The 27,103-nt window shown below is 39.0% G+C and overlaps 2 protein-coding genes across 3 annotated transcripts; both read right to left on the bottom strand.

Moving 5' to 3' along the window:
• Positions 1-122: 122 nt before the first annotated feature.
• uhrf1 (ubiquitin-like with PHD and ring finger domains 1) lies at positions 123-14,027 on the bottom strand. The gene is made up of 17 exons (XM_038715589.1): positions 13,879-14,027; positions 11,753-11,915; positions 11,144-11,410; positions 10,564-10,712; positions 9,252-9,467; positions 8,683-8,798; positions 8,285-8,471; positions 7,722-7,845; positions 7,273-7,380; positions 7,038-7,142; positions 6,515-6,621; positions 6,247-6,409; positions 5,834-5,971; positions 5,395-5,497; positions 5,111-5,259; positions 2,482-2,580; positions 123-1,938 (listed from the first exon to the last, which is right to left on the bottom strand). The coding sequence occupies exons 2-17, from the start codon at positions 11,903-11,905 to the stop codon at positions 1,792-1,794; spliced, it is 2,331 nt and encodes a 776-aa protein (XP_038571517.1). The 5' UTR covers positions 11,906-11,915; positions 13,879-14,027; the 3' UTR covers positions 123-1,791.
• A 937-nt stretch (positions 14,028-14,964) lies between these two features.
• Positions 14,965-25,343, bottom strand: kcnn1b (potassium intermediate/small conductance calcium-activated channel, subfamily N, member 1b). Of its 2 annotated transcripts, XM_038715587.1 has the most exons (10): positions 25,212-25,343; positions 22,155-23,300; positions 21,271-21,708; positions 20,864-20,959; positions 19,574-19,992; positions 19,229-19,370; positions 18,825-18,935; positions 17,399-17,526; positions 17,125-17,194; positions 14,965-16,788 (listed from the first exon to the last, which is right to left on the bottom strand). In XM_038715587.1, exons 2-10 carry the CDS (start codon positions 23,283-23,285, stop codon positions 16,501-16,503), a joined length of 2,823 nt encoding a protein of 940 aa, XP_038571515.1. In that variant the 5' UTR covers positions 23,286-23,300; positions 25,212-25,343; the 3' UTR covers positions 14,965-16,500. The 2 variants fall into 2 exon arrangements, with proteins under 2 accessions (XP_038571515.1, XP_038571514.1); XM_038715586.1 differs by lacking the exon at positions 25,212-25,343 and having other exon boundaries at positions 22,155-23,348.
• Between the last annotated feature and the right edge of the window lie 1,760 nt (positions 25,344-27,103).

Genomic DNA, 27,103 nt, shown 5'->3' with positions numbered 1-27,103 from the left:
GGATAATTGGTCTTTTTTCCTTGTCAGAAAAGGTATAACCAGTTAATTACTTAATTCAAGGTCATGGCTAAAACTTTCAAGACACAATACAAAGTCACCCAAAAACAAAAAACACAACAAAATTCCACATTTTGACTTTTATTGAACAACACGGAAACTGTATTGACACATTTTTGCACCAAACGTGTGCAAGAAATTCTAAAACTACATATCAAAACTAAAATTGACTAAAAAAAAAATTATACAATTTCAGAAAATATACATCTCCCAGTCTATGCAAATCTTTGTTTCTCCATCAAAACTCAAAAGTGCTGGCATGTGGGTGGATATTGTCACACACACTGCTGTTGAAATTCAACACCAAATAGTCATGTCAAAAGTGAGTAACGGCAAAAGTAGTAAATAACAAAATTCAGATAACTTAATTGATTCAATATTTGATTTCAGGAGCAGTGTGTGGAAATTCCTTAATGTTTCAACTTGATGCAAGCATTTTCTGTTTTTAAAATGGAGGTCAGGTAATTACAATTGACCACAGGAGACACAAATCTGACTGAACAGCCTCACCATAGATGGCAGTAATAGATTTTTAAAAAATTAAGATTTTAGCAAAAAATACAAATAAATTTTCTAGACTCAATTAGGTTTTTGTGCCAGGGACAATGTCTAAAGGGCTAAATAGATGAGTTCTACATTACACTCTTGGTTAAGCACTTGCATTTCTTTGGACCTTTTCAAAACAGGAGGAATCCAAATCTACACTGCAGAATATAACAGAACAGAATATAAGAATCTCTCTCCTTTTGCTTTCAAGGTTTTCTCAAATTCATATTAACTTTTTAAACCAACCTTTACAAACTTCGTTTACAAATATAAAATTACTGTGAAAATTGTTTTTTAAAAAAAAGGAACCAAATACACAAGTTAAATCCAGCCACATTTGATGACATCGCTCCCCAACAAGACACTCCCCCCCCCCCCCCCTTTGTTCATTTGTCATGTAAGTGCAATTTTAATAATCTGATCATGCCAGGACAAACAGGACGTGTCACATTTGTAAGTCTGTCAAGACAATATACTGATAGCCTGTTTTGTCTAGTTTGTCAATAAATTTCAGAATAGGAAGTCAAGCTGCATTGTATTCGTCAACACTAAGACAAACATGGGAGTGGGAGATTAAAAACAATACAGTACAGTGAAAAACAGAGCTACAGGAGACGCATAAGAGCATTCCAGGTGAGATGTGAATATAGACCAATTAATATCCCGACTGCATGATCAGATCCTTTTTAAAAATTGCACCAAAATGAAGACCAAACACAGCCAAACTAACGGCAGACCAGAAAAGATTGAGATTCTCATAGTCTTGTAAAAAAAAAAAAAAAAAAAAAAAAAAACACAAACACTTGGGCATAAAGGCTAAAACACTTTTGACTTAACGTTCTCTTAAAGAGTGCTAAAGATGGAGGGATTTAGTTCAAAGTTAAACATTTTACATTGTGGATAACATTAGCATTAGTTAATGGAACAAACGAAACGCTGAGTGTAAAATCACAGCTGAAGATATTAACGGCAAAATGGTACAGTTACAAAGGAATTTTCAATTTATCATTAACTACACATCATGGCAGATCAGGGTGAAAAATTGTAGCATTGAAGTCCACAAAAATTGCAGTTTTATAAATCATAAAAAATATATTAAGAGAAAGTGATTCTTTATTGCCTCTACTGAAAATTCCCCTTACAGTTTACATGGCATTTCCTCATGGGTTCAGTAGGCAGAACCAATGATCATCGCCCATTGCTGTACCCCGGGAAAAACTGATTTAGAATGTCTTGCAGGGATTTGTTGACTGTCATGGAGTAGTTTTTGCCCAGGTCGTGCCTGCAGGCCGGGCAGGTGTACACGTCCGCTTTGAAGGACCGCTGAAGGCATTCCTGGAGTCCAAAAAAAAAAACACAACAACAAAAAAAACACAAAAGACAGCTTTCAAGGGTCCACTTGGTTTTCCATATAAAAATTCACTGTTCAACAGATCAATCAACCATTTTTCTCTAGCTAGTGGTTTCCTGCATTCGCCAGAATGCCATTTGACAGTTCCATTGTTTTGTTGGAGGCAGGTGTAAGGTATGCTGATGGACCAAACGCTACTACAGCTGCCATGCTGTTTAAGAACATTCTAAGCACATTACTACGACACAAGGCATCTCTTTAGTCATACATCCCTCTACTACTGTGTTTGAAGAGGTATGATTGAGTAACTGCATATGTCAACTTCATATTCAAAAGTAAATGTATCCAAGTAAATGTGAAAGCTTACCTATTCAAGTGCAGTGTATTGCAACAGTATTCTAACCATGGATTCTTGTTTATCACTCTTTGCACCTGCTACTAAGTTGTAACTACCAAATTAAAAAAAACTTTTCATAGTTTACAGAGTCCGTCAGGATCTCAAAATCTAGGACAATGAAGTTTCTTACCCTACAGACATTGTGTTGGCACTCTGTGGTGATGGGCTGATAGACCACTTCTTGGCAGCAAATACAGAGGAAAACTTCCTCAACTTTGTTCAAGAATTTCTGCAGAAGAAAAAAACAAAAAGACAACATGTTTATCAATTGCAAAAATTAAACTGTTGCTCTGAATCAAAATACACATCTGAAGTAGCAGCAAAATCCAGCACTGACAAAGCTCCATCCAACTGTCAAACGAAACTTTCATACTAGCTACTTTTAGTTATGCAATACATCCACTGTAAGCACAGAAATGTCAATAGAACAGCGCAAGAGCACTGTTGCAATTTCTACTTTAGTTTGTTGCCAAGACCATGCGATGCTAGTTCACTTGAAAATCACAGCAATGTGATGTAATAAGTGTTTGCTTGTAAAAACGTATTCCGCGGCTCCTATTCTCTCACCGCTTCATTAGGGCTCATTAATCATTTTCAAATCCAAATTGCGATTTAAAAGAAGGCGATCACAATTATACAGCTCATCTGACCCGTTTTAAAACACTCATGCAGTTACAAATTCATTCCATTGTCGTCCTTGTGTGACAGACCTGCTCACCAATCACAAGCGCCATGCTTCTCCTGTTATGGTCCTACTTACCAATCAGAGCGGGCGCAGGGTGTGTACAATTTACAACAGCAAACAAAACCAGACATGGGACAATGCCATCGTCGAATAGACAGGAAACGGTTGTGCTACGGTTTTGTCCAACATCAACTCACAGTTAAGTGTTTCAGCAGCAGAGTGTTTAGCCTGTCCTACGTTGTTGACGTGTTTTTTTGCGCTTCAACTACAGATTTCCCACATGGAGCATTTCAGAATAAGAGCGTTTTGCCTGCCTGATTTTGCTGACTTGTTCAGATTTTGTTGATTTGTTCAGCTGTTCTTGATTTTTGTGCTTTAGTATGGTTAAGTCACTACACAGTTTAATTGTTTCTTTTGTCTGTGTTTATTGTTGATATACGATCAGGAGTCTGCACAGGGTATTTTATTTTTAAAGTCGACCGGATTCTCTTTGCCGTTCGGTGTAGGGCTGCCATTTTAAGCAGTACAGAACAGATTAACCAGGCAGGAAGTCAGACGAAGAACGGCATAGAGCAGGGGTCAGCAAATAAGTCTGGCATCGGGCCAAATTTTTCCTCAAGCCATTACATGGCGGGCCAGAATAAAGTCAAATTATTTTAACTCCTTGTATACTCGTGTGTAGGTTTAGCTCAGTCTGTACTGTTTGGGACTCTGTTAAGAAGGTTGTAAGATTGATTCCTAATAACTGGATTCCCCCCCCCCCCTCCCTTATTAAACAAGTTGATTACGAGAACAATTTTGCACAAGCTCACAATAAACCATTTACTTTTAATGGACACAAGTAATATGTATTTTACACTTGAATAACCCCCCCACCCTTATTTTGAAAACCGGATATTGTCACATGTACCCTCACAATAAATTCATCAAGTCCAACCCAATTTGATTAAAAATGTTCTATGTGGTTCTCATATCGTGTAACATGAAGATTTCATGGCCTCTTCAGGTACGACTCTCATACTGCAACACGTCTTTGTAAAGAGAAAATGACAGGTAGGGCTGCATGATTTGGAGAAAGTCATATTGCGATTTGATTATAATGGAACAAATGGTACTCTGAGTCTATAAGGAATACTGACATTTTGAAATGTGTATGAGCATAATGTTTAGTTGATAGTATACTATAAAACATTCATTATAATTTCATATAATAGTATACTATTTTACCACTAGTCATATTAAATCCAGTTACAGCTGTTTCATTTCTGTGCATTGTTTTTTTAATCCATGTGCAAGCAAAATGCTCTACATTAGTCTCTAATTTGTTAATGCTCAGTGGCAACTTGTCAATAATCATATTGTTCAACATTTAATGATTTGCTGTAGCATGTCAAACTTTTTTAAATGTCCCGCCCCATCCAGGCTGTTATTGGTCGGTTGACGAAAAGTGATGGCAAGCACGTCGACTCTGAAAAGTTTAACATGTTGAACAACAAAAGGCACCGATACGGCCAACATAAAAGTTGACCAGTGAGCCAAAGCCAAACCTTCCTTATCTTATCCCAGTTTTCTTCTGGTCTGACTGCTTCAGCTGCTGCAGACGTCTGTCATAGAGCAACCAGAACACCGACATTTCTCTCAATGTTACTGAGACACTGCTCAAATACCCCCCCCCCCCATTGCACGTAGGCTTATCTGTTTTATCTGCCCTCAGCTCACACTGGTCTGTTTCAGTTACTGTAATGGCTTGAATATGTGTGCACTCCAAATTTAAGTGTGGCTAGTCGCCTTCTCAGAAACAAATGATGGAAACATTCAAAAGCGGGTCAGACTTCTTGTTGAAGTCAGCCACTGATGGTGTGGATGTGCTAAGAGACAGTTCAGCAGAACAGTCTGCAAACAGTGATTTTTGCATTTTCTCTGACACTTTAAAATGCTTCGTCACTGCCAATATTTCAGTGCAATTGTGAAAAGAAAAGTGCTTTTCCAGCCATTTACAGCTGATTAATTTCAGTGGCAGAACCCCCCCCCCCATTCCCCCAAACATCAGCTTAAGCATTTAAATCATTCTCACCGGCCCAAGTGATAGTGACTCCATGGCTTCATCCCACAGCTTCTGGTTTGGCTTGTCATTCTTGATGAGGGATTTCTGCTCCTTGGTAAGCTTGTACACTTCTACCTTTATTTTCTTAGGACTCTTGGTTGGTGAGGTCTTGGAAGAATCTGACAAAAAGGAATGTTAAATTCATTAAGGAGTATATAAAAAGGGGGCTGATTGTGTAGAAACCTAGACAGACATTTTGAAAAATATATTTGCCGCTGGCAATACCACATGTTCCCGCCACACACAGAACTTACCACTGCCCTGAGATTTTCTCTTCCTCTTTGCCTTGCTGGGTGTCGACACCTCTTCCTCCACTTCATTTTTGTTCTCTTTTTCTTTCTGATAACCAGCAGGGTACTGGAACAAGATTGAATTCATTTAACCAGACGTTATGCTGCTTTTAGCATTCAAAGCACAGTTAGCGTTTGCATGCTTAACATGTCTTTAAGGTTGACATGGATCTTGAAACTTAATTCAAATGTTAGAATATTCTAACTGCAACATGCTAAATGTGATTTGAAGTCCAACATTAGTGCATTTGAAAAAAAAAACAAAAAAACATCAATAACCCCCCCCCCCACACACACACACACACACACACACACACACACTTCATGCTAATATATTTCATTAAAAGTTAGTTTTGGTACAAAACACCTCATGGCATAATGTAGTCTGAATGATCATCTCTACCTGCATGGTAAGACCGAGCTTCTTGATGCGGTCTTTGCCATCTCTGGTCCATGGGGCTGGCTCATCATCATCACGCTTCAGCAGATACCGCCAAACCAAGAAGCCTGACTTGCCCTTGGCTGGCCAGTACTTCACCACCTGAGGGATGTCAATGTAACAAAGTATAACTACAAATACAGGTTCAAAGTTACAAGATCTATAATCAAACTACTCATTACTACTAGAGGTAGTTGTGGTCTCTTACTGGTAATTCAGGTATGATGATGGCTAACCAACAGATTCTATTTATTCATTTTAGCAAATATTTGCAGTTGAGTATATCAACTTAATGAGTAACTTGTCACACCCCGTGATCAACAGTTGGCATAACTGCTTTGTGAATCGGCTAGTTTATACAGTGTTTTCGCTCATACCTTATATATGCCATCATATCTGTTTCCTTCCTCAGGGCTGAATTTACTGTGCTTACGACCCTTGCAGCTGCGCACAACTCTAACTGGTTTGCCTTCCTTCCAGTTCTTGGCCTCAGCTCCGTTTTTGTCGTTGACAGGGATGTTGCAGTTGAGAGCCAGAGCCCTAGTGAGAACAAATGAGCAAACAAGGTAATTATCCAAAATAACATTTCTGAAATCCTGTTGATTACAAGGTAGTTATAGCATGTTATGTCCTTTAGCATCCTACCGGTTCATGTGGGTAAGTGTCTGATCACATGATTGCTCAGCAGTCCTCTTGTTTCCAGAAAGATCTCGCCCTCCAGAGCCAGTGTAAGTGAACTCATTACCATCATCCTACAATTTAAGACAAAATATTACACACATTAGCAATCCGCTGAACACACCCTTCTCTGTAGTTTTAAACTCTTGATTATGTTAATAGAAAGATGGATTTCATATCATAATGAATTACTTTCTAGTAACATTAACAGTTTTTTACTTCTGTTGCTCTTCCGGAAGTTTCTTTCCTCCCCGCCGCCCCCCTGTGAAAGGGTTTTTTGGAAGTAGTTTTTCCCGTATAGGGTCTAAGGATAGAGGGTGTCCAACGCTGTACAGATTGTAAAGCCCTTGAGGCACATTTGAGGTTTGTGATACTTGGCTATATAAATAAACTTACCTTATTTAAACCTCATTAATAGTCATCACCACCTCATTCTACTACTATTTAAGAAAAAAAATAAATAAAAAAAAAAAAAAAAGATACTGCATACCACATCATCCTCATAGCCTCCTGCCAGAACCAGAGAGTAGGCACCGTCATTGCTCCTGCCGTGAATACCAGCTACATGTGGCCTGTGGACTCCAGATTCACTGACCTAGAAAGGCCAAAGAATTGGAACATTAATGCTACTCACTGAAACAAATGACCACAAAACCTTTGTATTGTTTATGGGTTTGCAGTCCCCACTATGAGTATTAATTCAACTCTCCATTGCATAGACTGACCTGCACTCGGAACTTCCACAGGGAGCCGACGGGGATGCCTGGAATTGGACCGTAGTGGTTGGACGGGACGATGGTGCACTGCTTGGTTCGACCAACACAGGCCATACCCTGGAGGGGAGGAGTAAATTATTTTTATTTGGTGTTCAATACCAAGTATAGTAACGTAGCTAGCTGTCTACAACTGAGTACATACGTACTTTAACCTGTGCTGATTTGTATCCATCTTTTCCAAAAATCACCTTGGCAGACAATATGGTTTTGATTCTTATCATTGCTAAAATTTAACGATTAACGTTTATATTTTTAAATTGCAATAGTTATGTGGGGTAACTGGGCCCCATGCCTAGTGACTTATCCAAATCATAATTTTAAAATATCTAAAGATCAGAATATATCTTTTGCACCTCTCAAAAAGATTCACTGTCTGGCAGCACTGTGTCAGCACTCACCTTGCCCCAGTCCCTCTGGCTGGAGGAGCTGGCTGAAGCCATCTTAGATTTCTTCTTGCTCTCCTTTAGCTTCTCTCCGGCCAACACAACCTCACTGGCGTCATTACGGCAACCTGGGCAATACCTGAGACAGAATGACATGTAGAGTAAAAGTCAAGTCAAACATAACATTAACGCAAGAGGATCACAAGGACGGCCTGGAATCTTTGTGTTTGGCCTGTGGGCTGGTGTGTAACAAAACAGGCTTATGTTCAGTGTTTTGACAAACAGCTGACACTTCATGCCTTAACTGAGCACAAAACAGAGCTACAAATCAAACCTTTCAGGCACTTTAAAAGACATTCTTGGCTTAATAAAGAGAAACGGCATCATTCAGGCCTATACTGAGAACACTGAAAAGAAAAAAAAAAAACCAGGTCACAACTGCCATAACAATTAAAAGGTCACTCTTTATATACACCAACATATGGCTGGTAATTTCCTAACTTTATATTCAAACAAATGTCAGTGTAATGAAGGATGTATTTAATAAATTGTGTGGGTCTGCATCTGATTCTACTGACCAGTCCTCATCTTCTGGGATAGAGGTGAGCGGAGGGTTCAGGCAGTAAGTGTGAAAGGCCATGTCGCATTCATCACACAGCAACTGTTTGTCAGGATCCTGCTTGATGCCACATACATGGCAGTTACACCACTGACAGTTTTTTTTGGGATCATCTTTACAGTGCTTGCACTCGGGTCCATTTGATCCTGGAGAAGACAGATTTCATTATATTATATATTCTATTTCATTATACAGCATTTCCAGTAGATGGGGTAAGACATGTGTATCAACTAACATCAACTGTTCACACAGTCAAGATTCACAATCAAATTCCTGATGATTCACAAGATAATAGCTACATTATGAATAATTCTAACACACAGCTATACAATTTAAATATTTCATCCTTAAACCTACTTTTTAGTGGACTCTCAGATCCAGCTGGGGCGTCACCCAGAGAACCAGGCTGCTCGATTTTGTAGATTTCGGTCAGGAACATGATCCGGCAGTCATTAAGAGAGTCACCAGCATCACTGCAAACAAAAGCAATATACTGGTACACTCAATGCTTATACTTGTGTGAAAAGTTGATAACAGAAAAACACACTTAGCAGGGATAATGTAAAACTGCATAGACAGAAACGCAGCAGCACCTCCTTTTCCTCTAGGCATAGTATAAATGAGATCCAAATCCACAAACACTGGTGGTTAGCAACGGAATTTTTCTACCAGTACATAGTACCATATTCTACAGTGTACCTTAATACCACAACAGGAAATTTACTTCTGGCACCTGCTATTGTGGTATCTAAAAATCCAACAAACTTTTATATATAGATAACAATAGGACCACGAGATGATGCTCACCTGCCACTGCAGCTGGTTGAGCAGATATTTACACATAGATGACTTATGGCAGTTACCCCTACTCTGTGTGCCACTACAAAATGCAGTAACTAAACCATAATATGCAACAAAGCCTTTACCCTAGGATGATCTTTGCGTAGATCTCTCGCACAGTGCGCGTCTCCCTCTTTCTCTGGATCTCTGCATCGTACCAGTAGCCACGCTCCTTGGGGTCGTCGGGGTTGTAGTTGACCATAACAATCATTCCTGGCTCCAGCTGGTGCCACTGGTACACTGTACGGGCCCGCGGACGAACATCCTTTGCCAACAACTGAATCACCCCATTCTCTGGGTAGCTGTAATGGTAAATGTGATACCATATCAGTTTGCAGTTGAGGGATAAGCCACACATCACCACAGGCTCTTCCTACACAGTGCTGCCGAACGTATGCAAGTATATTTGAATGATGAAGATCTGGATCACTAGGTTTGAACAACTATGCCACTCAGATGACTGCTCCAACACTAATGCACTTGCAAGCTCAGCAAGACAAGAGCAAACTTCAAGGAAGGCAAAGTCAGAGACACCACAGAAAACCCAATGCTTAAACTGCTACGGAGATAAACAGAGAAATAGCTATCCATCTTTTCAACTTGTGCAATTCCACAAGGACCGGTCATAAGCTTTTTGTGTGAACCTGCAGGAGGAAGTGATCATTTTACATTAGATTACATAGATGGATTAAAAGCATCTTATTTCAATTCAGCCAATGAAAACAGTCAACTTATGCTGCCTAACTGGTGATAGTTTGATGGTCTAAATTAGTGCTGTGTAAAGTATCCTGGCTATTCTGATCAATTTAGAACTTTAACGCTGCATATTAACTACATTGACATTCCATCACTGCAGTGTTGACTGACCATGAGGGTCACTTACTAAACCTAAAATTATCACTTACATCATACAAATATGCCAACTGTGCCAGAAAGGAAGGGGTTTTGTTTTGTTAACAGAGTCGCAGTCGGTTCTTAAGGAAACAAATGTTAGAACTCAATCTCCTTCCTGTATCTTACAGCAAGTCAGCATAATCCTACAACAACTTATAAATTAATTTTACTGCTTGTGTCATCAATTCTGATGTTCATGATTTCCTTTTATTCTTTAACATTTTCTCTGCTGAAAACCAATTTCTCCTTATGCAACTATAATTCCCGACATACAACCACCGGCAAGCTCTATAATGCAGGTGGTTGACTATTTGTTAAAAAGCCTGCTCTTTTACATTAATACACCAGTAGTTTGCAAACGTATTGACACAGTGATGTTAGCTGGGCTCAACATAGTTTAATTTTCACAAAAACATAATGACAGCTTTGGAAGACAGGACTCATAACCTAAATATTGATTGATGGTCAAAATCTTGACGACAATTAATAGAAAAAGATTCTTACTCTTCATATTTAACATGGTACAGTATCTCCTCCTGCTGTGCCTCAGCAGCCTCCTCTTTAGGTGTCTTTGTTGTCTTAGTAACAGTCACAATCTGGGCCTCAAACCACGCCCCCATGTTCAAGTCCCTTGCATCCACCAGCTCATTGATCTTCAAAACACACAAGAAAAAGTTAGCTGGATCTATAGAATCATTTTTTTCCAGTGCAGTTTGGTACACCTAACAAATTTCATTAAGTGTTCTTTAAATGTTCCAAAAAACTTCTCAGATTTCTCAGTTTGTTTATTGCAAAATGGCTTATATGAATATCACAAGTCTATTCAGGCCTTCATCTTTACATTTACCAAATTTCAAAAAATGCGGTAAACATATTTTCTACAAGACGTTTGGTGAAGAACTGAGACGTGCACAACACATTACTACCTTACTTTATTCATTACTAATACCACTAAATCCCCACTTTTTTGGTAACCAAATACCACCTATCCAGATATTTAATTTCCCTCTTCCCGAAAAAGTAAAAGTAACCTGAAAGCACCAAACAAAGACACTTAACTCCAATTATCAGTTTTAATACACACCTTGTAAAACCCGAACCCTGGATCGGCGAGCTCCAGGGTGTTTGTCTGGGCAGACGTCCCAGCAGTCTGCCCCTCCACCTCGCCGTGAGTTGAGCTTTTGTCAGACTCACTCTGGGTTGAGCCACAACCAGAATCAGAGTCCGAGAGCTCAGCTTCTTTGTCCTTGCTTTTGACGACATCCGCGGGGGCCATCTTCTGCCTGACAAGGAGCTGCACTATGTCGTTTAGGCCCACGTTGTAGTCAAATATGGTATGGCCGTCCTCCATCTGATATAAAGCAAAAATATGACATTGTTAAATAGGACAAAAGCAGCACTTACGCTTTTGTTTCAGTGGTCCTTCATTGTTCTTGTTTGTGTCTATCCACACACTTTACACATAAGGGAAAATTTCTAAACAACACACACCTTTAATTTAATGCATGTTTTCTATTTTATGTTTTGTAAGAGTTAAATTCTTCACATACAGAAAATCTTACCTGAAATGGAAAAACAGGTCTAGAACCTAACAAAATTACTTCTATTAACCACATTAATGCGGCTGCCTTTTGTAAATGCTAATACTTTGAGAAGCTTTCCGACACGTCTCTGAACAAAAATTCTGCCTTACCTGCTTGCCACGGTAAAACAGCCTTTGTCTCTCTGGCTCCACCTTAAAGAGCTCTGTGATTTTGAGACGCAGCTCATCCACCTTAGTAAGTTTGGAGAGGGAATCCACCCGGTGGGTTTCCTTCCCATCCATTGTGCGCACTTGAATCCACATTGCAGCTGCCCTGTGTGAACAGCCACACCATAACCCATTATACCCACAACAAACATTGCAATTATTTTACAAGATACTGCAAGTAAGCGCAGCAATTAGTGTTGTTTAATGGACCATTTGATCATATTACATCTTCTACTCCAGCAGACAGTGATCAGAAGCTTTTGTTTACTCTATCAACAGCCTGAGCAGCAATAGTCTGCTATTTATTTACTACTCATTTGCATCAAGTCCAACAGAATCAACTGCAAAAAGCTAATAAATGTTTTAAATAAAAGTAATACATGATACATGTATAGATCAAAATGGCATATAGCACAACACTATGGCCTTGTCTGAGAAGACTTTATGGTTTAGTCTGTGCATCAATCCAAATTTTCTGTTTTTGGCATTTTCTGCTTGAAGCAGCACAGTAGTCTCACTCTTTTCTTTTTATGTGTAATAAAACCTGTCTCATTTCTAATTTCCGATATTAACAAAATTCATGAGATGTATTTGCATACAATATATCATCAAGTGAAATTTGCCAGGTAGCCAACTGCTATTTCTAAGTTTTAAATTAGGAATTTTGAGATTACCATTTTAATTAACTCATTATGCACTGCTGCTTTTACTTATACTTGTGTATGGTGGCACTTTCAAAGACAAATTTTACTTAACTTGTGTCTGAGTAAAAAACAAAAAAAAACAAAAAAAAACAAAAAAAAAAAACACAGATTCTGAACCTGCAAGTGTGAGTATTAAGGCCATGATCACAATGAGCTGACTAAATTTAAAATGACATTTCCTCCTCCTTTTAGCATTCAATCCACACAAAGCCAACGTTTTAACAGAAAAAGCACTGTGTGGACAAAAGGTCAAAGTCCAAATTCCACCATTTAATGTTATGCTGGTGTACTTCATGGTCTAAGGAATTAACTGATTTTAGTTTCTCAGTAGCAGAAATATGACCATGCCAGTCCTTGTTCCGTGTATTGTGCTGCTGTCAGTACTGGGCTGTCAATTCAACAGAGTATCAGAAAGGGAGGGAACAAGCTGATTTAAATACAGTGCGGGAAACTGAGCTGCAGGCCACTCCCAGTTCTTTTAAAACCAAGCACACATCCGGACGGGAGGGAGCGCTAGCAAACAATGTGCCTCGCTCTCTGACAATAAAACACGCCGAAATACTACATTATATTTAGTTTGGAATCGGTTATTGGAATACTAAATCGGTAATTTGCCCACATAGTAAGAACAAATCACTGTCTAAGTAGTAAAGGGCGAGCTCGACGGCTGCTAAGCTTTTACTTTTGCGCTCTCAGCTGAGGTCTTGTTCGCCCCGCTGCCTCGAAATAAACACCAGTGAACAAAACATAAGTAGTAACATCAAAAACAAACTACTTCCTCCCGGATTAGATGCGTTATTTCACCGGCACCATTCATTTTTCTTTTTACAAAATGCCGAAATCATGAGCCAATTCATCACAAGCCAATACGGAAAACAAGGAAATAAGCAACCTGTTTAAGGTTAGCGTATTTGTTTTGCTTCACAGGAAACAGTGAAGTGGCAAAGGCAGTTGAAATTTCACCATGTGCCTCACATTATGTATAGCTATACTACAGATAAACAACACAAGATATCAGCTTGCTGTAACGTTAACGTTAGTCAAGTTCCCATCAACGCCTAACAGTTAAGGTACAGAAAACCACGTTACAACTTATTGTTAGAGACCTTTTATGTTAGCAATAAGAAATCAGAGTACACTCAACAGCACGAAAACTGTCCCGGTTTCTAATACAATTCATTCAATTTGAATTTTACAATTGGCTAGCTAGGGAACTTGGTGTAGTAAGTTAAGGTCATGTTAAGTCAAACAGAAACGAGGTAGGACCTGACTTAGCTAACGTTAACAGTAAGCTAGCTACTGAGTGAAGAAATCAATGAGTATAATTTTAAAAGTTATTAAAACATAAGAAAAACACTGCTTTACCTGTTTCTTCGTCCAAGTGAAAACAAGAAATTGACGTTTGAAGGAGTAACACGCACGTTTTCTCCAAATAACTTCTATGTAAGGTTTACACGACCAACTCTATACCTAGTTGGAGATAGATCAATGAGTTATTCTTCAAGACTTTCCCATCCCGCCTGCTCTATTAATTCAGCTTCCCCATTGGCTAATTTTCTCTAAGTAAATCGCGTTCATTGGTTAGCAGGGCTGTCAATCTAGAATGTGACTGGAGCTTAGCCTCAGCGCGCGAAACGACATTCTCGTGGGTGCAGTTGGCCTCCGGATCTTTATCGCGAGATTCTCCAGCGCCCACCGGTAACTCAGAGACAGATGGTCGTTCTGGTAAACAACCTCACTGGTGGTGCTGTTTATCATGTCTGAAGGGTGAATGCGTAATTATTCGGTTTCACAATGAGTTTCTAATCATCCAAATATGTTAAACCTTTACGTGGAGAAGTTGACTTAATAATTATGTTTAATTAATGGTGTGCAATTACCTCCCCTTCAGTTTGGCGGGAGCTGAAAGTGAATGAGGCCAACTCAGTCATTTCAAACTAGAGCACTGAAAATAAGAAGTAGGCGTGTGGTCTGTATTTGGGTACACTGGAGAAAGTGTGTTTATAATGTGTTTGGTTACAGTGCCTCTGTCACTTACCTTTGTTATTTCTCTAGTTCTAGTTGTAAAGTGACTACCGGTAAGCTTGGCCCTACCATGGCATCCCCATCTCAAGTCTGTCTTTCAGAGTTTCCCGTCACTCTCTATTATTAACCATCAAGTAAAAGCAACATTTCATAAAAATAATAATTAAACCATATGTAAATTTCCTCTGTTGGGCCAGGATTGTCTTACTGATTTTCTGAGTTCAGCTTTCTATTTGCTGAACACAGCATTTTTTTGGCTGGCAAACACAAATTAAATTCCTAATACCTGGATCTATCTGTAATGCAATTTGCCTTTCATTTGTGTAAGGCTATTTCCTAAGAGAAGTATCACTTTAATTAGAAGTCCTGCCAAAGCAAAATGTGTATTTTTGATTGAATGAATAGCTACAACACAGAATTGTTGAGAAAAGTTCAGGAATACATATTTATTACCAGAGATTGTATTAAAGAAGTCGAAAATAAAACACGGTGTGGTTGCTACAAAAATAAAAATAAATGTAAATATTGAAAAGTATAGGCTACATCACCTGTGAGAGTTGAAAATGTCTAAAACCCAACTCCTTCACATACAGACTAAAATATTGATGTTATGTAGGATGAGGCCATTGAAACACAAAGGAAAGTTTCAGTTTCTTAAAAAATACTGACCAGGCCTACACAGGAAAAACTTCAAGCAGCTGCAAATCACCATCTGGAAATTAGGGCTCAAATGAGCACAAAACAACCACACATAAAAACAAATGTGTTAAAGTGTTAAATGAATGCTATACCCTGGGGCAAGGTGCCCTGACTGCAACATTTCTTCCCCTTTAGGCATTAATGTGGCATTTGGCGCAATCACAACCATTTTGTCCACACCATCTGAGACTACATTTAATGAGAAAATTAACAACTCTGACATCTTAGCCATTATTGCTTTGAAAGTAATCACAAACACCATCTCAGTCTCTTCTCTGTTCCTAATCATTGTTCCCTAATGGAGGACATAATTTACTACAAAATACAGAAAACACTGTCCTAATGGAGCAGGAAACACTCTTGGCTGTGTGGGAACTGATTTCATTCTTTAAAAATTTAAATTTACCGTAACTATCTTTATTTTTGTTCTAGTCAGTCTGCAGCATCCTTGATAAACTGCAGCAGATGTCTTCCAGTTAACAGAACATTACAATAATACATGAATTTAGAAGTTTAGTGTCTTCTCTCATGTTTCACATATTCATTCATGGGAGCCACCCTACACAACTTCAGCCATAAAGGGGAAGTATAGCCTCTCACATAATGTTCACAGCCAGCTCAGTATAGGAACCAAACAGTGACAAGCCCACTTCTGAGACGACCATATTTATTACCTATCAAAGCTGCTATCCATAATATGTCAAAAATCTTTTCCAATTCCACAATGTTAAGATTTTCAAAATGAAATATTGCAAGATGATTGGTGAGCTAAAACAAGGATGGACGAGGTCTGTGAGCTCATAGGAGTCCTGAATTTATTTCCACACTTATTTAATTGGTTGTGAATGAACTGGATTAGACTATATTAGGTAAGCTGTTTTAATCAAAGATTTTATTGACAATGACAGTTACATTGCAATTCTACCTGAAGCCATAGCTTACAAGTCATCTTTCTGTATGAATCTCTGGGGTGAGATCAAAGGAGGGTCGTTTTGTCTAATTATAAGGGGAAAATCCAGTCCCTGGACTAACTGTAAAACTCTGAGCAAAGGAAATTAAGGAGTAATGCTCTCCCCTTCCTCTAAAATCCCCTGACTGAGGCACTTCCCTTCTCATTGGAGCTGCTCAGTATGAGACAGTAGCTGTAACTCCCAGGGGTGACTATATGAATGTGTAGCAGGGCGCTACGAGTGTGCATGTTGACAAAATCCTACCCAGCATGAGAAAAGGTTGCAGACTAAGAGGAAAACCACTGAGCGTGGCCTACGAGCTGTATGGTGTCTCTGGTGTGGTGGATCCTGGACAGAGCTGCCTGGCAGGGACTGAACAGCACTCAGAGCTTAGGGAGGATGACAGGAAGTGGACACGACAGGCCAAGTCATCAAGGAAATCCTTTTGTAGCTTTGTTATTGCTTGAGAAAGCACAACAGGCAGCGACTGCACACTGAGAAGGATGGAGTCCAGTTTCTCTTCCAGAGCTCCAACCCTCCTGTCCAGCCCCTCGCTACGATGCTGCAGGTCCAACACCAGATCATACATCATGTTCTGAGTCTGGAAAGCAACAGAGAGGTCAGTTCATACATCCATATAGGTATAGTAGAAAAATAACAGACGCAACATTTTTTAACCCCAGTTGTGTGGAAGTCTTCATTACATGGTGTATTTATAGTAGTAAAGCTGTGGGCCCTCAGTGAGTCCATTCCATATATGAAATGAAGTAAAACGCCAATAAATTACAATATTGCCTACTGTCAATAAAAGTAACGGGAATTTGATCTAAAAATACAACAAAAATAAAAACATATTTTTGGTTGTGTTTAATAATGTGACTGAGGTTAAAAGACAATGTGGCAAAGTGAAAATTTTTGAAATTTCCATGAAACAAACCTTGGCAAGGTCAGCAACTGTATTGGCCTGATCAGTCAGTTTCCTTTGCTCCATTTTGACTGTTCGCAGTCTAAAATTGAAAATCAGAACCAAAGTCACATTTGTGCTGAGTAGCTTGTCTTGATAACAGCTGAAGTCATAACCTACAAGTACATGAATAAACATGCCAGCAAACAGTGCCTGTCTATCTACACGTTACGGAAACTGTGATCATGGAATGTGAATGACTTTTCTCTTTGTCTGCACTCCCTGGTGACAACATATGTATACCTACTGGTGGATGGCCTGTAGGAATTTACGCTGATGGTGGCGTACTCTGGAATGGTCAATCTTCTTCACCAGCTTGGTGTTCTTGTAGATGAGCCATGTCTCCCTCAACACATTGGCTGCTGTATTTTTTATCTGAGGAGGATAGAATAGCATGCGGATGAAGCAGTAGATGTAATGATTTCTTTCCAATTGCATTTTGCTACATTCCCCTATAGGTGAATGTGTAATTGATGAAATATGTTAATATGTGCTGTGTTTCTGGCTCTGTGGGCCTCAGCTCTAGTTCCTCCTCCTACCTTGGGCCAATCACGGGCCATATTGGGGTATATAAACGCTGAGGAGCTCCACTTGTAACTTCCACATTTGCTGCCTTCTTAAACCCGGAGTGCTTGTGAATTGTGAGCTCTTTCGTATGTTGTTGTCAGGTTACAGTCAGAAAGGTAACGATTTTGTTGTTAGAATTTCAGTTAATCAATTTCAAGTTACTGTTCCCTGTTTTTTGTATCTTGACTACCTTTAACTCCAGTAAGCCCTGTAGGGAAAAGCTGCCATTTTTGTTACATTATACCTTTTCTTATTTTTTTGTGTTCATAGGGAGGTAGGTTTAGGAATTTTCTTTTTGGATAGTTTATTCAAACTTCTCATACTGATCATGTCTGTCTGTGTCAAAAGGATCACCATAAGTGAATGATTACAATTAGCATTTTATTTCCGTTTTCTGTATTTCTCATGCAGATTAGCATCTAATTGACATTTGTATATTTATTACATGAATATAAATTAATGAAACAGACAGCTTTGCTATTTACTGAATTTTATTGATGGTTTCAAAATGCAATACAGCTGTTTCAAACGCTTTTCAAAATATTGTACAAATGAAATCACCTTACTGTGTATGATTCAAATACAGAGTACTGTATATAACGGTCTATAACCAAATACAGTATTGTGCTGTTTACAAATACAGTAACATCAGTAGTGCTAATCGGATATTAAGCCACAGCGTGGTGGGGGTTTTAGGCATTGAAGGCATGAAAATAACCTGCAGGCTGTGAATGTTGAAATGGTAGCAGAGTTTGAAAACAAACATATTTATAAAATATTCAGATATTTTTACTATATTTCTTCTGTGGCACTGGCTGGTTTGTTTGTTATTTTGGCTAGGTCTCTTCCTGATGTGACATTCCAGCTTATATATCTTTAATTTAAGGTTGAAATACTGAAGAAATTCACTCCTCATATGCTTTATCTAGTTTTATGTCACTTCCCTTTTCAGTTCCTCTGTAAAGCTCTTTCAGACATAAATCAGACAAAACATAAACTCAATATGGTCAAAATGCAAAAATGTTATTACAGTTTATAAGTGACTTTTACTGTTAGTATTAAAAACAATGTACAATGTATAATCAGCATGTCAAGTGCAAAGAGACCTTTTTGTAGAGCTGAGTATCCATCATGAAGTTATGGACGTGCTTCTCGGCTCTGGTGAGTTCTGACTTCCTTGCAACAACGGCGACCACTAAAGCTGTACAGCCCGCTCCCTGAGAAGAAAAGTAGTGGTTAGTGACACCAAAAACTACAATCATTATGTATCATAGAGAGGTGTTAGGTGAGAATATATTGTCTTCTATCATGTATTACATTTTTTAAAAGTTTGTTATATTTGTGTAATATTTTTCCTTTGATTCATCCTTTTTACAAACTACAAAATACAGGTCTACTATAACTTATAGGCCAAAATTCTTTCTACATGTAAGTAATGTAGCTATAGGTATGCTGAGTTTTGGAATACACTCCTCTACATGTCTGGTCGTACTGTATGTACAAATCTCACCATGATTCCTGTGAGCAGGCACACCCCCTTCCCACAGTAGGTGTGAGGGACCATGTCGCCATAGCCGATGGAGAGGAAGGTGATGGAGATCAGCCACATTGCTCCAAGGAAGGTACTGGTCACCTCCTGTGCATCGTGATACCTGTAGAGACATGACACCTGGCTGTAACAGCAGCTGATGTCAATCCTAAACCCTGAGAGACCAGTGTTTTACAAGTAGACTATCACTGATTTTGTTTTCTCAAAATAATATCCACCATTTGAATAACATGGAAAATACACAAGGCTATAAAACTGATGCAATGCAAAAGAAGAGCAAGGAGTTAAAAAGTTTTAAACACATACCTCTCACATACACGCACGGTCCATGCTGCGATGATCCAACAGGACACACTGAAGACCAGCAGGACTGTGCCGGGACAGATGGTCATCAGAGTCTTCATGACAAAACGAGTGTCAAAGCTGATCTTGTTGAGCGCCCCGATGCTGCGGGAGGAAGCGTCTGTGAACAGCTTGCTGTGGAGCAGCATGACCCGGCCAATTAGGTAGAGGCGCAGGAACATCGGCACGGAGAAGATGATGTCGACATCCGCGTCCGCCTCTGATTCTGTGTAGCTGAAGGCCAGCCGAGCAGTCCAGGTGAACACATACTGGCCTGGAATTGGATGGACGGCACAGATGAGGAGCTCCAACACAACAGAGAGAATCCGCTCAAAGGTTATAGCTATCCTCCAGTCGTCTGCGCCGTTGTCCACCATGAAGAGCTATAGAAAAGAAGAGAAGATTTTTGGGTGAAGCATTTTGCATATTCAATGCAGTGGTGGACAGTAACTAAGTACATTTACTCAAGTACTGTACTTAAGTACAAATTGGAGGTACCTGTATTTCACTTTCTACTTCTACTCCACTACATCTCAAAGAGAAATATTATACTTTTTGCTTCACTACATTTATCTAACAGCTTTAGTAGTTACTTTGCAAATTATGTTTTTACAAACAAAACAGTTTATAAAAGATGATGTTTTATTATAAATTAAAGTACTCAAGATTTTATACAAGTACAGCCAAAACGATTCGTTTTTTTGATCATTAAAATAATTTTCAGTACATTTTCCCAATTATACTTACATACTTTTAGTTAAGTAACATTTTCAATACAGAACTTTTACTTGTAACATAGTAGCCTACTTTTACAGTGGTATCAGTACTTTTAAGGATTTAAATACTTTGTCCAATACTGACTAAATTACACAACTGACCTGAGAACGAAGTAATATAAACGATACATTTATTTGTTTGTACTAGATTTTAACTTAAATGTTTCATTGATGCACTTGACATGTTTACTGATTACAGTCAAACGTGTCTTTAGCTCAGTATTAAGTGGTGAAGTCACTTGTTTGCCTGTTGTTTTATTTAAAATACATTTTGCCATTTTATCCAACTGAGCCAACACATCATCCAATGCATTCCCCAGGCTATCCCACATATCAGCTGAACCACATGGTTGACATGACTGTTTCCAGTCAGAGTACTAAGAATACTGGTATTAGGTTCTCCTGGATAATAATAAGGTTTTACCATGGGAACCAAAGACCATAGGTATGCTCAGGGCCTCTTAATTCTTCCACATACCTGAATTTCCCTTGCATGGTACATCATAATGAGTCCAAGAAGAATGGCAGTAGAGAGGCTGATGAGGCCTTTCAGTACATATGAATATATGGATTCCTGTAGAAAAGAATAAAAAGGAGACAAAAACATGAACATGGTGAATACAGCCCGCTGTGAAGATACACTGACAAAACAAATAAGGTAGATGCCATATGCCCATTGTTTAAAATAAAGTTGATCATTGGTCCCTAAAGGTTGCCAGTTCAAGTGACACACTGCTATGTTGGCATTAATGGGGTAATTTTAAGGGTGAAGTATAACAGATGAACTATAAAGTGTACAGGGTGATAAAAAAATCATCCCTGTACACTTTATAGTTCATCTGTTATACTTCATGAATGGAGTGAGTCTGAAGAGGGCTGCAGTACCTTGTTGTAAAATCCCCTCGACAGCTCCGTCTCGATCACCATGACGATAATGCCAAACATCCCACAGACCAACGCGTAGTCGCTCAACTGTTTTCGCTTCCCAAAGAGCGCTCTTCTCTGACCCAGCCGGTAGCTAATGTCCTTGCTCTTCTTCTGCGGTACGCTGCCTTCATCTCTGGTCAGGTTTTCACTGTTGGCCTTGCTGGAATCGTCTCTGATGACTTTGGAGAAGGCGTCCTCCAGGATGGTACTGTGAAGAAGCTGAAGAGGCTGCTGGCCCAAGGGGAGATCTGCAAGACTGGATCTTAAAGTGCCATGGCTGCTCAGCGGTCGCACTGCATCCCCGTTGACTGTGTCTCCAGTTTCTAGGGCGTCAGAAGGTGGAGGAGTGTGTTTAGGAATTGATAGTTTTGATCCTCTAAGGTGCTGAGAGCTTGTCTGCAAAAGAAAGTAAGACAGTCAGCGCAGGGCATGTAATTAATCAGACAACATAGTGTATGTAATATAAATGTAACAATAAGACTGCAACAACAAGAACATATCTGCCTTTAAGATCAGGAACTGGACAAATTTTTTAAAAGTGGGATATACATCATATTAAAATAATTTGTAATGCTTTTTGCCTTTAAGCGACAATTAAAGTTGCACAAAGAAAGACTTTGAAAGAGCACCGCATCAGTGGCAAACTTTCATGCTGTAGAAATCACTCTATTTGTATAAATTCATTTCAGATTTTGGTAGAAAATCTTCCTTCAAATGTACACGTACATGTAATGACGTCCAGGTATAATGGATTCTTTTCCATAAGACTTATTTCACATGTTTGAGAAATGACCTCCCACACCAGGTCAAGAAGCTGCAGCATTTAAAGAAAATTAACTTACCTGACTTTGTCGCTGTCTAGCCCTCTCCCCCACAAAATCCTGGTTCTCAAGTGAACTATACTGGCTGTTGGAGAAGGACCGGACACTTTTGTTACTGGCTGGAGTAGACGACCTCTTCACCCGTGGAGCGCTGGTTAAAGGACTGTAAGGTAGATGACGGCACTTGAGGATGATGGAGGAATCTCCAGATGACTTGCAGGTTTGATCACCACTTGTCGGGCAGTGAGAGCCTTGCTTTTGACGTTGCTGAACTAACACCGGCTCTTTACCAAAAAGCTCTCTCCAGTTGAGCTCTGCAGTGACAGCAGGCTGAGGGTGTTGGTGAAGTTTTTGATTTGTCTCAACACACTCGATGGGGTTCAGAGGAATGTTGAATAAATTTGGACAAGTTGCTTGGCTGCTGTCTTTAAGTTTGAAATGATTGCAAGGGTGCTGCAATAGCTCCCTTTGACCTTCTTGGTCTCTGCACTGGAGCATGAAATTGTCCTGTGAATGGTTTGTTGCAGGTTTCAAAAGATCCCTTTGGTTTGTTTGCTGTGGTAAAACCTGGCAAGTGGTCGGAGCTTGAGAGAAAGGCTGAGTGTGTGGTGACGATGAAAGGCTTCTCTTGTTTGAAACTCTGGCGAGGCAGTCTTGGATGGTGCCCTGTTTTGACTGGGGATGGAAAGTAGAAGCATCTGAATGTTGGTGTGCATCAAGACAGGAACAACCACATCTGTCACTGTGGCTTGGATGTCCCACACTGGTCCCTGCTCTCTGTGCTGAGGGCGAATCATCTCCTTCGCTGCTAACCTGACCACAAAGCAACAGCCAGTCTTGATCACTCAGCTGTGATAACGTTAGGTTTTGGGTTTTCAGTGGCGACATCTGGGATGAAACTCTTGGTGGACTGATTCCATTAGAACTTCCGTAGGGTGAAGATGAAACACAGCACAAACTTGTCTCCTGTGGGGAAGACGGCGCTTCCACAGAGGTACCCGAATATCGTTCACGCACCCCACCCTCAGATGTTTTTGTCAGAGGTGACGGACCTCCTGAGGTACAATGCTCATGGTCGCCATCATGGAAGACTTCTCCTGTTGAGTCAAGACGCCGTGTTGCATTGGTGGGTTTAACCAGAATTAACCTCATGGCATCACTGCAGAGCTGAAATGAGATCACACGCACACTGATCATTTTTTAAGTGTAACTGGAAAGAAAGAGGGAAGATGAGAAAGAGGAGGATGGCATACAACAAAGATCCTGAAATATATTTGAATGCAGGATGTTACGTATGAATGACGTGCACTCAGTTTCCATCGATTCATGTCCTGTTTTGCCACAAACATAGCTCATAAATGAGCAGAAGGTATAAAGCTTGCGCTGCAGAAGGATCTGCAAATGACGCAAGCAAAATAGAAACATCTAAAAGTGTGCACATGCTACAGAAGGAACATAGAAACTAATTGTTATGGTGTTGATTTTTGTGTTCAGAATTTTCCTGTGTTATTCTTAGTTATGCTTTTCCCCGTGTATGTTAGTTGTTATTCACCTTCTGTCTGTGTTCGTGTTCCTTGTCCTAAGGTTTTGTCAGTAGTTCATTCATTCTGTTCTCTGTTTTATTCTGTTAAAGTGGTCCTCAAGTGTTTTTGTGAGTTTTACCTCCTGATTTATGTTGGAGCTGTCTGTGTCTGGTGTTTTTGTTTAGCTTTATTTCCTGTTTGGAAATGATTTGCTCCTAATGTCTTTCAACTTTTCACTCCTTTCCTGCTCCTTTGTGCCTGCATTTAATCTACTTAGTTTTGTTCAGTCCTTGGTGTGTCCTCATTGTCAATTAATGAATTTAGTTTCTTTCCCGTTTTGATACTTTTTGTACTTCTTTTGGATTTGGACTGTTCATTTGCCTTTTTGCATTCACCTCTCTGTTTTGGATTACCTGTTTGTGTTGGATTACCACGCTTGGATTCTATTGTTGACGGACATTTCCACAAGTGAGTTTGTATGCTTTATGTTTAGCTTTAATAAATCAGTAAAACTATTCCTGCCTAGTTTTGTCCTGCATTTGGGTCTGAAACCTGTTTTTCTGCCTGAGCACACGGCCAACTTTGCTTTAAAAAATAAAGTATTTTAAAGCTCTGCTTTCTGTCTTCGACCTCAATAACGCCTTTGCTCAATGTGAAACATGGAAAAAGATTACTTAAAAATACTTCATCCTTAAAATGTAAATAGAACAGTGTGTTATTTGACTAATAATACACATTCTTACACATGGAGTATTTTTCCAAGGCAAAATCATCAGTGTTAGAAAAGCAACCATTTGTTTAATTTCAAATTGTGTGTTCAGCTGGTTATGAATGTGACACATTCTGTCAAAAGCAGATGCGACCCCCCCCCCTCTTATGTTAGTCTACTGGACATGGAAATCAGGAAGGCTCAGAATTATATTGCTCAGTTGCACCCATGATTTAACTAAGTTGGAGAAAAGCAATTCATAGTAATTTAAGTGCTACCAAATTCCTAAATTTCCACAAAGATTGTGGATGCAATTTTGTATCATTGTACAAAACAGAACTGTTCCTTGTAAAGCAAGACCTTTAGTCAGTGAACATCATTCAATCACTGAAACCCTAAAAATTGTCACATTTTTAGAAAAGTACTGATGTTATCCTTCTGCGACATACAAGAGGACTGATGCTACATGATGTATACTGTATGTTTTGCTCCGAGAGCTCAGCCTAAAAAAGGTAGATACATTGTCTTCCTACAAATTAAAAAAAGGAGCTAACAGCATGTAATATGGTTTCGCTCTTAAATAAACCCCAGACTAAATATAAACACTCAAAAGATAACAGCTTGAGAACTGTAATAAGAACTGTAATACTTAACTTGCTTTAAAACTTAGGTATCTTTTTTCATGGCTGCTAATCATTTTTAAGAACACAATATGAATTATTCCAAATGGTAGTTGTCCTATTTGGACTTTAACCCTTCAACTGCAATCTTAGTTATTTATAATTTTCTACTTAATAAATAAAAGTCAAGTATGAACAAATCCCCACTACTACTGGTGATTCTTACCTTGTTATTTTTCTCCAAACTTGAAAAGGCAAGTTACAAATACGAAATGCTCCGAATTTGCAGAACAGAAGTGTTAAGCAGAAGTGAGTGGGTGCTGGACGGCGGATTACCTCCTCCCAGAACGAACACTCGAACACTTGATAAAGGAGCTTTGGAGACGCTTTCCTTTGAAAGTAATGATTAGAATTCAACAAGAAGAAAGAAAAGGGCAGCAGCAGCTGGCCTGGTAAAGGGTTGCCATGCAAATAGACAGGGAGTGGGAGGGAGCAACAACGGGTTCAGATGCAGAAAAACAAAAACCTGTAACATCAGACCAGAGTAATAATGCGGAACATCACACATGGAAGCTCAAAGAAATCCCTATAAATTGGGAGTAGAGTGATTAGTTGCTAGGGGAAATAGAAGCAACTGGTATCTTTGAATGCAAAAAGGAAAATAAAAGGTCAATTGAACTTGTCATTGAATCTCTGTGGTTCAAAGGCCTTCGCACAGTCTCTTATCTCCTCCGCCACAAGAGCCTGGCTGGACAAAGGTGGCCATTTTTCAATCTGGTTCTGAATGAATCAAGTGAGTGAGTAGAAGGCCTCCTCAGATGTGTCCTAGATGAGCCCACAAATGTATCAACAGGAACAACTTTGAAAAAATTGTATATATATATATATATATATATATATATATATATATAATAAAAACAGACCACTGTCATGGGACGTCCACCTCCTCAAATGTTCAAAACCTACATTCAGTACGCAGGAGAGTTTTCTCAATGAGTACCAAGTTTTATTTGTTGCTATCAGTGTTGGAAAGGTTACTTTCTAAATGTAATAACTTACTGATTACAAGTTAACCTATTTAAAATTGAATAGTAGTGTAAATATTATATATTACTTTATCAAAGTAATGTAAACAATTACATTTAATTGCTTTTTGATTACTTTCATAATTTCTAATGAATGTTTTCAACTGTTAACCATTTTTAAAAGATAGCTTAAGAAGGAAAGGTGCTGCAAATTCAAACATGAGAACCAATCATAAGCATCAGAATAGAATTGATTTTTACTAAACAGCTGTGACTGGAATTGGCAAGGGAAGACATTGTGCACATGAAAAACATGCAAAGCAACAAAATGAATATTATTTAACTTATAGCCTAGCTTTTTACATAAAATATTCAGATGTAACCCCCAATGTAATCATGAACATTTTTTATAAGTAACCATAATTTATTTACGTTTTTTCCCCAGTAACTGTAATGGATTACAGCAACATTTACGTAACTAAGTTACTAGTGACTAGTAACTCCCCAACACTGTTTTCTATTTAGAAATGAAAGACCTGCAAACATGAAACAGGTCTGATGCCTTTCAGTGTGAAGTACATGGCATTTAATATAACTACAAACTATTTACAGAAATGTAATTGCTTTTCTTGATCAATGGTCAAGAAAAAAAACATCTTTTGCATTATTCTAGCAGTCATCCATGTAGAATTTCAGTATATCATTTTTTAAATCTACAAACTGAATAACATTTTACAACTCTGTTCTAATATGACAAATAAACCTTGTTCCTTGTATTTAAAACCTGTGGATGGCTACACTTGCTCTGCATATTTTAGTTTAACACTCTTTTGGTTTAAAGGCCAGTGGTGGAGCCTTGTTGAGTGCTTAAACCCCATTTCCCAAAAAATACTGCAAATATTTCAGTTCAATTGTTTATCTTGTTTTACCTGTAGTATGTTTTGCTTACATTTAGGCCGTTAAACGTCAGTTTTTATCCCTGCTTTCTGTCTCTCCACCTGGCATCGGACAAACCTACAAAGCCTACAGCTTGCTGCCTCAGCAGCTTACTATATGAATGTTGCTGCGTTGGAGAAAACCTTTGTGACCAACG

This window comes from Micropterus salmoides, unplaced genomic scaffold (assembly GCF_014851395.1).
Source record: "Micropterus salmoides isolate LMB-PRFRI ecotype aquatic unplaced genomic scaffold, ASM1485139v1 Ms_hic_scaffold_13, whole genome shotgun sequence".
NCBI classification, from domain to species: Eukaryota; Metazoa; Chordata; class Actinopteri; order Centrarchiformes; family Centrarchidae; genus Micropterus; species Micropterus salmoides.
The sequence above is the reverse complement of the archived record's forward strand: the minus strand, read 5'-3'. Positions and strand labels throughout refer to the sequence as shown.

Bases quoted from the DNA above. Each gene is read 5' to 3' on its own strand.
- uhrf1 (XM_038715589.1), bottom strand. From the start codon at position 11,905: ATGTGGATTCAAGTGCGCACAATGGATGGGAAGGAAACCCACCGGGTG. The intron at 11,411-11,752 runs GTAAGGCAGAAT...GCTTTATATCAG, and splicing joins TGTTTTACCGTGGCAAGCAG to ATGGAGGACGGCCATACCAT. The intron at 10,713-11,143 runs GTGTGTATTAAA...TGTGTTTTGAAG, and splicing joins CAGGGTTCGGGTTTTACAAG to ATCAATGAGCTGGTGGATGC.
- kcnn1b (XM_038715586.1), bottom strand. From the start codon at position 23,330: ATGATCAGTGTGCGTGTGATCTCATTTCAGCTCTGCAGTGATGCCATG. The intron at 21,709-22,154 runs GTAAGTTAATTT...TTTCTTTTGCAG, and splicing joins CTAGACAGCGACAAAGTCAG to ACAAGCTCTCAGCACCTTAG. The intron at 16,789-17,124 runs GTTTGTTTCATG...GTTGCTTTCCAG, and splicing joins CAGTTGCTGACCTTGCCAAG to ACTCAGAACATGATGTATGA.